Source organism: Pezoporus flaviventris, unplaced genomic scaffold (assembly GCF_033815535.1).
Source record: "Pezoporus flaviventris isolate CSIRO_AGI_PZ_B2104156 unplaced genomic scaffold, CSIRO_AGI_Pfla_v1 ptg000008l, whole genome shotgun sequence".
In the NCBI taxonomy this organism is placed as follows: domain Eukaryota; kingdom Metazoa; phylum Chordata; class Aves; order Psittaciformes; family Psittacidae; genus Pezoporus; species Pezoporus flaviventris.
The window spans coordinates 2,405,984-2,416,848 of NW_026892556.1; the positions used below are offsets into that span (position 1 = coordinate 2,405,984).

General features: G+C 42.1%; 2 protein-coding genes across 2 annotated transcripts in view; one reads left to right on the forward strand and one right to left on the reverse strand.

Moving 5' to 3' along the window:
* RPS6KA1 (ribosomal protein S6 kinase A1) overlaps positions 1 to 10,865 on the forward strand; it is a 328,808-nt gene that overhangs the window by 166,858 nt on the left and 151,085 nt on the right. The gene's annotated exons all lie outside the window — the stretch shown is intronic.
* Positions 738 to 10,805, reverse strand: RRAGC (Ras related GTP binding C). Its single transcript, XM_061449854.1, has 7 exons — positions 10,524 to 10,805; positions 7,905 to 8,108; positions 7,004 to 7,203; positions 6,040 to 6,154; positions 5,071 to 5,213; positions 3,560 to 3,708; positions 738 to 2,770 (listed from the first exon to the last, which is right to left on the reverse strand). Exons 1-7 carry the CDS (start codon positions 10,788 to 10,790, stop codon positions 2,619 to 2,621), a joined length of 1,230 nt encoding a protein of 409 aa, XP_061305838.1. The 5' UTR covers positions 10,791 to 10,805; the 3' UTR covers positions 738 to 2,618.

Here is a 10,865-nt window from a genome sequence, read left to right on the forward strand (position 1 = left end):
TGACAATCTTATTTATCCGTTACTTATCACTTAAAGGATTTAAATTCCTCAAAGGGTTTTATTCCCTTTCCCTCTTTCTGCACCTTTTTTCTCCTTAGCAGCAAAAAGAAGACAGCAGAGCATCTGTACCACTGCAGGTTCAGAAGGAAAAACAGGCAGGAAAGTGAAGCAGTAGTTGATGGTTTCCCTTCACAATTTAAGTCCTTTTATTGGCATGATTGTGATGTTGCCTTACCTTGTCTCAGCACAGGAAGGGAAAACAGGTGAAATAAAGCACAATTCCCACTCTTCCCCTCCCTTCCCAGCAGCAGATTTCAGCAGAAGCCAAAAACTGCTTTGTCACTAAAGCAGCAACAGGTTAAGTGACACTGCTTGAATAGCAGCATGACTTAAATGCATTAGTATTAGGAAGGACCTTACAACTAGTTCTAGTAAACTCAGCAAATACGGTGCTGTTTAGTAGAAATAAATGGAACTTTTAAAGCCAGTATTGTGCTAGCAATAGTGAAAATAATATATGCCTTTAAAGTCAGCCTCTAAAAACTGAGTATTGAGTTTGAGGTCAGCTCTCACTGAACGGAAAGCTTAGGTTGACTGAAGCCTCATAGGGGAAGGCGGTATTTAACCTTAAAAATACTGCGAACATAACATGGCTTTATAAAATTTGCTTAAGCATATAAGGCCCCTATAGCCTGCTGCTGAAGTGTCTCCCCCTCGGACAGAAACAAGTACAACGGTTTCACCTTTTTTCATTTTATTAGCACAAAATCAGGTAGAGAGTGAAGACAAAGAAAGGAACATACACGTGTACTTCAAACATGGAAAACTCACTGCACAAATGGGAATGATTTCTTCCTTCCTGGGATCTTGCCAGTTACTTCCTCTCACCTTGAGTACCAGAACACTGGGATGGGGCTTGCAAGCCACAAAACCTGATCTTACAAGCCCACAACACTTCCTTAAAAAAAACCCTGCTGTTCCGTTACCAAAAAGGGGCTCAGCCTCAGTTCAGAACCACAGCTGCTACTAAGAGACTTGAAGGAGAGCACTTGAATTCTCAAGTCTCCTAGTAACTCTGGGAGCAGATCCTTTATGTATTTAGTATCGTACAACATCTTTAAAACAAAGGAAAAACATTTACACAGCATGTGCATACAACCTAATGTTAATGCATGTATATTCTTTTTTACATATTTTGATGAAAATCCATTCTCTAAGCACAGAAGCAATCCCGTGGTTATTTGTGACCACATAAATACATCGGTTGCAGAGACTGCTTACAGGTACAGATCTTCTTGCAGAAACTTTTATAGTGGCACTTTATATAGTCAGTTGGTCCAGTGGCTTCGCAACACCGATACACACACAGGGACAGGTAAAAAGAGGCGAGATCTTTACGGGCCAGTAGCTGAGCTTACTGCATAGCAAGGCTCATGTACAGTATGACATCTGCAGTAATAATACCAATACCAATAAATTAGATTAAAAGAATTCAGATATACTTCCCATAGTATGAAAGCCAGCATTCACAAAATCAGGAAAAAAACAAACCACTATTCTATTTGGATTGCATGGCGACAAACAAGGTGTTTGCCACAGTATGGAATCAACACACTTTCAAGGTCCAGTATTATTAGTAGGTTCTGGCACACTGAAATTTAATTGCCATGCAAGGATAATGCCCTCAGACATTTTCCTAGGAATTGTCTTGGTTATCAGTGAGGGTAGAGAGATCCACCATCAGAAGCCATTAACTTTATAATCCTTCCACTTGGGAATAGCTGAAAGTGGCTGCTTTACTCCAACGGATGGCAGACATTCCAGTTTAGTTAGCCATGCAGTTGTTTTGTGAATAGGATTAATCACACAGATATATAACATCTATGTTTTTGCAGAAGAGAGCAGGTAGTTTATTTCTGCTTTTAATACTTCCCTTCCTTCAAAGGGGACATACCAAGAAGCGTGGTCTGAAAGCAAAGTATCACGATCTCTTAAAATGAAGCTCCAGGTCAGCTCTCCAAACCACCACAGAATCACTAGAACAGAGCTCTACCTTGCATCCACTGAACGAGTACAGAACCCATGAGGATACTCTGAGCACATCGGTATGACCAAGAATTATTTTATGGAATGATGTGTGAGACCAGCCCCACCAAACAAAAAGCTTGAGTTTCACAAGCCTAAATAATGCCACCACTTTTGTTGTTCATGACAAAAGGGTAAACTTAAGCAAAAGTGGATGTTTTATAGAATAATCTAAAAAAAGAAAAAAAACAAACACTTGAGCAAGTGACCATTCAGTGTTTCACCCAAAATTCATTCATTTGTAAGTTTTGACCTGGCAACCAGTCAGACTGTTACAAAACAGGACTCCAAACTGAAAACCCACTGCTCTTGCAATAAAGCTGGTTTCAAACCGGCATTTCTCACTCCACTGGCCTCAAAGTATTTTTACAGTAGTTGCAGTTGTCCAACATGAGTTACAAGCTGCTGCTCCACAGTTTGCACCACTCTTCTCCTGTGAAACGTTACTTCAGGCTTTCAGACTACTCTTCTCTTGTTCCACAAAAATTTGGAGTGAAGAGCTGACAAGTCTATCCAGGGCCTTTCGCTCTCCTCTAGACGGCGTTCCTGGGTGTGCCATTGTGAGTCACTGCTTTCATATTTGAGGCGCTTGACTGATGGTTGCAGATTCTGTGGGAGGCAACACCTACCTCAAAGACTTCATGAATGGCTTTGCGGAAGCAATGAAAATTGTAGTCTATCAGACCTGTCAAGGAGGAAAAGAGGGGAGAGGAAAAGCTGTGCTCAGCTTGGCACATTTACGTACTCAACAGAGCTTCAAAATGAGCATGTTTCATTTAACTACCAGCTATTTTGCTACTTATTTTAGTATGAACTTGGATTCAGCAGATTAACAAAGTCTGACTGATGCCAGTATTTATTTAGACTGTCCCAGTTTTATAAAATGGTACTCACTTGGGATGCAGGCAGTATATTCATAATTAAACAGCAGGTGAGGGGACAACACAAGACTACCCCCTAAAAACAACTAGGACAGCACAACCACCACTTAAATGTTATCTTGCACTTTACGACATAGAAATACATCTTAACTGCAGCGAGGAAAACATTGAGATCAAATACAGTACAGTTATTAAAAGAACATATCCTCTTTTTCTCTTTTTAAAATACCAAGGGAAGGACTGGCATGATTCAAATCATACTTTGAAATCACACTGTCATTTCTACCCTGTAACATATGCAAGACCACTTGTACCATCATCTCCTACAGATCCAACTAACTATATAGTTAGGTACCATAGCAGATGGTAGTGATATAGGCCACATTAGCTACACAAGTCAATTCAGCAGAAGGACAATGACTCATGCGAATAAACTCTCTGCCTATCTCTAGGAAAAGAGAAAATGCCTCCCAGAAGAAACTGAACATATTTAGTTACACAGAAATGAAGGTGACTTACAAAGTCATATTAATGTATTTTATAGTTGATAAAAAACATTAGATACAAGCCACAGAATGGAGGGAAGTCCTTACCTTTGCGCTCAAAACTCTCTTCTCTAAGAATGCAAACTAATGCCAAAAACTTTGTTACTTCCTTTAAGTACAGGACCGTTGTGTTATTGAGCTTGATAATTGCCATTGATTCTTTATCATAAGCACTTCCAGTGCCATCTTCCTTTAACCTAAGAAAGAATAAGTTAACACAATACATAACCTGGTATGTTAATATACTATCTAGTATGTTAGTACCTGTTAAATGCAGTTAAAAGAATATTGCTCATACTGAATGGTGAGCAAGTGAAGAACTTGCAGTGTAGGTCTTAAGTAAGACCATTATCACACCTTAAGTTTCTCTGGAAAGCTAGACCTAAAGAGAGTAGAGGCCTTCACCAGACACTGTACTAGCTGAGCAGTTAGGAGCAAGCTATCAGCATTTATTATTTTGTTATCAAACCAAGAGCTATGGAAGGTTAGGGGATACTGAGCTTACAGCTGAGCATTCCTAACAGAGGTAGTATATAGTACATTATATACAACAAAAACTATGGCATAGTTTACCTTCAAACCAGAGTCACTGCTACTCACTCACTATCTCACCAACTTTACAGTGCCACAGTAAAGGTATCAAGCAATTAGTCTGAAGATTCTAATGCAGGACTTCTATGTAGAAATGTCAATGGAGAGACATCTCAGCAAAATTACTTCTGGTAAATTACTACAAAGGTTTCCTTCGTGAGGCTGAGGCAGGAGTGTAACAAGGAGCAGGACATTGTTTGGTCTTAAGCTAAAGCAACCTGCATTTACAAGAAAAGATTAGGATGCTGCTTTCTATCTGCAAGTTACTAATTAAATACTGCAAAGCAAAACGATGTATGACAAGCTACTTCTAAGCACTCACTCCTGAAAAAAAGAAAAACAACCCAAACCAAACAGTTACACAACCCTGGGCTGACCATCAGCAGACAACCTATTAAGTGTTGTGGTATTTCCTGGCAGCATTGTATTTTCCAGGCTGCAACCACAGTCCTAAATTAAGCTACTGCTTCTCCAGAGCCACTTCAGAAATCCACTGTGAAGTAGAATTCAGGGGTAAATTGTGAGAAACAGGCACTATGCATCCCTCAGAGACAGGCAGCAAGAAATGAGTTGACCTCACAAAACAGCAGCACGTCTCAAAGCCACACTGAGTGTAAGTTACACTTTGGAGGTACAGCATGCTACTTGGCCCCAGTTACGTGCAGGTATTAACAGCCTTACATCCACCATGCCAAATGAGACACAGCAGTATTCACATTTTACATTAAACACTTGACTTACAAGTGTCAGATGGCTGTCTAAAACCAGGAGTAGAGGGAAACAGAGTACAAATGTTGGATCCAGCTGCCAAATTATTTGGCTTTATTCTAGTTAGTTACAGAACGAGTATGCTGAACAGAGCACTCAATAGCATCTTTCTGGAGGACAAAGCCAGCACCACTTGTGCAGTGTGCAGCCTATTCTACAACTTTTAAGGACTTTTTTTCCAAGGAGTGTTCATCACTTACCCATATATACAGGAAACATCTATCACTACATCAATCATGTCACAGCACAACTCATATGACTGCATGTCCACAGGGGAACTGTCTGTTGCGATGTAGATTTTGCTGACTACATCGAAGAGAAAAGCCTTTTCAATGCCTGAATTCTTCAGAAAGAGAAAGGATTCAAATTAATTTTTTAAAATAACTACATTATTAACATCTCAAGTAGAATTCAAACACTTTCACATTCTTAAGAGCAGGAAATGGTTTAAACATAACTGAGAGGCTTAAGACAGAATCAATAATTAGAGCATATAGTTAATAAATACAGTACCCTTGTTGCTATATCACATATCAACATCACCTTCTAGTTGACAAAAATAAAACTGAGGACTCTGATAGAATTCTTTTTAGTTTATTATTAGGTTATTACAGACAGTCCTTTACCAATACAGGAAAAAAAAAGTAGTAATGTGGAGCAACACATCTGACCCGCACAGCTCCCCTTTATCACAACTGGGTTTTATCATGTTGTCCACATGCCTGCAACAGCCTCACAGACATAACTTAAATGAAATAGGCTACTGCAGCCTTGTCTCTAGGGTGATGTTTTATTTGATTTAAAGTATACAGCAGCAAGTTTCTATGTCACAAATTCTATATGAAACGCAAAGATTAACAGAAAAGGGGCAAAAGTCTCATAGGCCACATGAAATAAAAAGTCTCTTGTCAAGAACATCTGCATTAGACTACTAAGTGCCTTAGCAGACTAATGAGTATACTGTGCTGGCAGAAAACTTCCAGACAACAGTTCTAAACAGCCAGACTGTTCTTTGGCAGTATTTAGAGAAACCCATGCAAGGCACAAACCAGTACAATTTAACTGCAGGAAGGAGCTTCTAATACAGGTAACTGGGATAACAGAGCACATAGGGGCTCACTTTACCATTCCCCATATTTCACTCCAAGTTCTGTTAGATTAACACTTACTGATATAAAGATATTTAGTAGATTTTCCAGTGTTGGCAGTTGTGGAATAAGCTTCTGTACCACTTTACTGAAGGCTTCAAATATTGAATGGTCATAGATACTGGTCAAATAAAAGCTGAAGGAGGGAAAAGGATTAAAAAAGAACAAAGATCCAAGAGTATTTCAGAACTGTAATAGAAATGTTAAAGCTATGTTTTCTAACATTCAGGCCTGATGATTTAGCTGGGATGCCTTTATCACAGATATAACTGGCCACTGCACCAAGAACCTCATTGCTGAGCAGCTACAGTAAACATCAGATTTCCCCTGTCCCTGGGAGAACGGAGTACAGACAGAAAGATTTGAATCTGCTTCACAATAGGCTTAACCTACAGAATGCTTATCACAAGGCAAATGATTGACTAGATTTCTTCAAGTCCTGTTCTGGTCTTCCGCTTTGTTCACCAATAGGTACTGGCAGTTCTTAAAAGCCCCAAGAGAATCAAAATAGCAGTAAAACCAAAGAACAGATAGCTCCTTTTAAAAGGTGCTGGTAGAAGACACCTTAAAAGTGAGCCAAACATCAAGTAAGGGACTAGGCTTTTAAACCCAAACAAAAGTCAGTGCCAGCCAGGATCAGAGGGCAGGCAGCTTCCCCTCTCCCTCCCCTGCCCCCTCCAGGCCACATGTACAAGTTCAGCCTGTTATGCTGAATTAAAAGTATGCAAAAGGCCCTTGAATTACTGTCGAGTTGATGAATAAATCCATTGATTGGAATGTGATCCAGTAGTCTGCATTATTTCGGTCAGCCCAACAGCTGAGGCTTGGCCAATAAATTCAGCAGTGTATTTTATAACAAGAGTTTGTGCAATATTAAGAAACTAACAGGCCTTGCTCCAGCCTATCCAGTAGTACATCTAAAAGACCTTCATCTGTATGTACATCAGCAGCAGTAGAATCACACATGCCAGAACTTTTAACTCACCTAAGGTGAAGCTTTTCAAGCCCAGCATCCGTAAGGTCATCATTTGCCCTCTGATGAATATCCCTCTGAGTTTCTATTTTATGGTCATCCGATAAACCATCAACTTTATGAATAAAAACTTCAAAGTTCATTTCTGGGTTGACCTTGTAGGCTTTTGAAACTGTAATGTGGAGTCTTGTTAAAGCTTCCATGTAGTCATCCTGTAAATCAGTTTTGGCAGGAATGAATGACAAGGCTTATCTCCAATAACTATTCCATTCTGCACAAGGACAAAATATTTCAGTGCAAGAAGTTCCCTTCTGTAACTAACAGAAGTATGGGAGAGTAGAATATTTTGGAGTGTCAGAAATCCGAGTAGCTTAGGTTCTGTTATGTACATTAAGTGGCATTAGCTATACAAAGCTCAGCTACACAAACAGGCTTCAGAGCAGAAGGGCAGGTTACACTTCAACTCCAGCAAAAGGTGATCCCCAAGATGGTCCTACCAACCAGGTAATCTCCCATGGTACAATGACCTAAGTTCATTAGAAGCTACCAGATACCAAATAGTACCAGGACTTGAAATTGAGGCCAGAAGCGTGCTGCTATTAAATGAACTCCACAGCAGTCAACAGCAGAGGGAAGGGCTAAGTCAGACCATCTAGCACAGCAGGTTCTCTTTATTACTGTAGAAGGGTAAGCTCAGAGCACTCGCCCCTTTCCACTCTCTCCACCAGCGGGTATGTTCCAGTCACTTCACAGAGATAAAACCACACACCCAAAGTCAGATTCCCAATGCATCCTTTCATACATAACAGATGTCTTAAACTTAGATAAAAATACAAATTACTGGCTTCTCCATTCCTCTCTCACACAAAGCAAAAAGGAAACTCCCTTGTGATTCTCAGCGATATGCATTTACCTGGGCATCAATAACATATATTAGAGCACCAGTTCCTCTGAAGATCATCTCATAATCAAATGTGGGATCAAAAAAGTCCATCTGTCCAGGAAAATCCCATATTTGGAAATTCACAAATGAACTGTTGGAAATATCATCTTTGTAGATCTTGTTGGTACTTTCCAAGAACAGAGTTTCATTTGGAGACATTTTGTGAAACACCACCTGGTAAAAGAACACAAATAATAGTCTTGACTTTAGAATGTTAGAAGAGACCCGTGAAAGTCCTATGACTTGAATCTTACAAAGAGATTTATTCATTCTAAAGCGTACATTTGCCTTTTGGTAAAGAACTTTCTGCATCAGCTGAGGCAATAACTTCCCCTGGACCAGAACCAAGCAACCGGAATTAAACCTTTTCACAAGTCTAAATAACACTGCCACTCAGACACACACATCCCAGTTACTGTTTCATCCTTGCAGGTCTAACACAGGACTTTCCAATTCATCTGTATCAACCAAATTCAGATCTAATGCAAAGCCACCATGTTAATGCAGCAACTGTGAGCTTTAAGACTGGAGAGGAAAGGTAATTTCTAAAGGAACCTTTGCTTTTAGTCTGGTGTCAGGCGTTACAACACAATATAATCAGCCTGATCCTAAACTACAATATAAGTGTACAAAAATAACATCTCAGTTTTAGAGACCCAAATAGCTGGGTCTAGTAACAACTGAGTTGTGTTTGCTGACCCTCTCCTTTCAAGCACCCTAAAGAAAGGATGAAAGCTTGCACTCCAGTTGATGAACACTACAGCTGCACTGGTGAAAAACATACTCACTGCTACTACTCAAAAAGCCCTGCTGTGATTTTAGCCCTTCCCTGAACAAACACAACTAGTACGTATCCCCCCAGTCTGCTGCAGGGTCAACAGCAATCCTTGTGCTCAAGCAACTCAACTTTATATTATAACAGTTGCTACAAGTGTAAGGTGTTCAAATACCAGGGCTGCAAAAAGAAAGATGTTTCCTATATAGTGCTTGGTAACTTACTTATTTTAGTGTTTTCCACCGTTACAGAAGTCACCCATTAAAGAGCTCTAGTGTGACAATTACTGTCAAAAAACTGCAAGACAAACCACTCCACCCCCAGCATAGCTAATGGATTGCTTGGTGAGATTCAAAGTAGGACGTCAGCCTACATTTTTAAGGTCAAGGGAAAAATATTCAGTTCCTCAAGGCTAATGTTTCATAGAATCCCAGACTGGTTTGGGTTAGAAAAGAGCGTAAAGTTCATCCAGCTCCCACCCCCTGCCTCGGGCAGGGACACCTTCCACTAGATCAGCTTGCTCCAAGCCCCTGTGTCCAACCTGGCCTTGAACACTGCCAGGGATGGGGCAGCCACAGCTTCTCTGGGCACCCTGTGCCAGAGCCTCAGCACCCTCACAGGGAAGAACTTGTGTCTAATGTCTTACCTCAATCTTCCTTCTCTCTCTCTCTATTTTAGGGTTCATTTTTTTCAACTGTGAATAATACAGGAAGATCTCTGCTTTTGCTGCTGGTCTACAATTGGTGCTGTTCACATAACTAAAGACTCAGAAAAATACTATCAGTGCAGCCACTGCATTTGCACATACAGTGCAGGCATTAGGCCTAAATTACAGGGAATAACTGGAAAGACTGAAGAGCAACAACAGCCCAGTCTGCTCCTGAGAAAAATACTCACAGATGCGGTACTTCTTGTAAACTTTGTCTGAAGACAGAAAAGCCCACAGCAGAAGATGCAGGTCTGCAGATCAGTTTAGAACCCATCAGTCTAGTACAGTCTATGGAGTGCCAAGTTGTCTGCATGAGACTGCTAAAAGCAGTAGTGTAGCAGACCCGCTACATTGCAACGTCCAAAACAGGCTCCTCTGCATAAAACGTGCAGAAATCTGAAGGTTCCACACTTGCATTTGAAGAAAGCTTGAGGCCCCTAAGCCTGCAGCTTGAGAACTACCTCAATGCACTAGTAACCCCTTCCCTAAAAAACAGGTCACCTTAAACCTTCATAATAGGGACTGCAAATCCAAAGCGCGCACTGAGGAGCAAGGATCATGCTCAGCACTACACCTGCCTTGCGCTACATCACAAGTGAAAACAGTCAGTTTTGTTTTCTTTTTATTAAGAAACACAATTTCACACAGCTACCGACAGATCTAAGGCACTGAAACTGTTTTATTTCCTCCTCTCTCAGTGACTCTCTGCTCAGTCTACCGTACTGAAGGAAACCAGAAGCTGCCTCTGATGCGAAAGCAGAAGTCTCTTTCAAAGGACCAAAAGGCAGAACAACAGCTCAAGTCTCTTAGAGCGCTAAACACGCACCTGAACCGCACACGGCGCTTTTATTTCTGAAGTGCTAAAAGTGAAGAACTACAAAGGCTACGACCTATGCTACATAACCCTTTTCTCTAGAGCTGCCGATCGGTGTCCGTCCTGGGAAACACGCGTCTTTAAGCCGGAGCCTCCCTCCGCTCCAACTTGGCCACATTCGCCCACGTTAAAAAGCAGAAATCGCCTCAACAGCAACGCAGAAAGGAGAAAGAGCTCGGCACCGGAGAGGCAGCGCGGCAGGCGGGGCGGGGAGCCGCCGGTGCCCCTCACCTTCTGGATGGAGGACTTCCCGCTGCGCCGCAGCCCCATCAGCAGGATCCGCGGCTTGGAGTCCGCCCCGCCCGCGCCGCCGCCAGGCCCTCCCGCGCCGCCACCGGGCCCGCCGGGCCCTGGGCCTCCCTCCAGCTCCGCCTCCTCCTCCTCCTCCCCGTAGCCGAAGTCCTTGGGGAAGGAGTCCGCGGCCCCGAAGCTCCCCCCCACCAACGGCGGCTCCTCCGCCGCGCCCGCCGCGCCCGCCCCGCCGAACTGCAGCGCCATGTTCGCCAGCGCCCGGCCCAGCGCCGCCTCTACGCCGTCAACCCACCCCGACACCACACAGCTCACCGCGGATTG

Coding starts and splice junctions, on each gene's coding strand:
- RRAGC (XM_061449854.1), bottom strand. CDS start 10,790: ATGGCGCTGCAGTTCGGCGGGGCGGGCGCGGCGGGCGCGGCGGAGGAG. Junction 8,109..10,523: donor GGAAGTCCTCCATCCAGAAG/GTGAGGGGCACC, acceptor TTCTTTTACCAG/GTGGTGTTTCACAAAATGTC. Junction 2,771..3,559: donor AGAGAGTTTTGAGCGCAAAG/GTAAGGACTTCC, acceptor CCTCCTTGACAG/GTCTGATAGACTACAATTTT.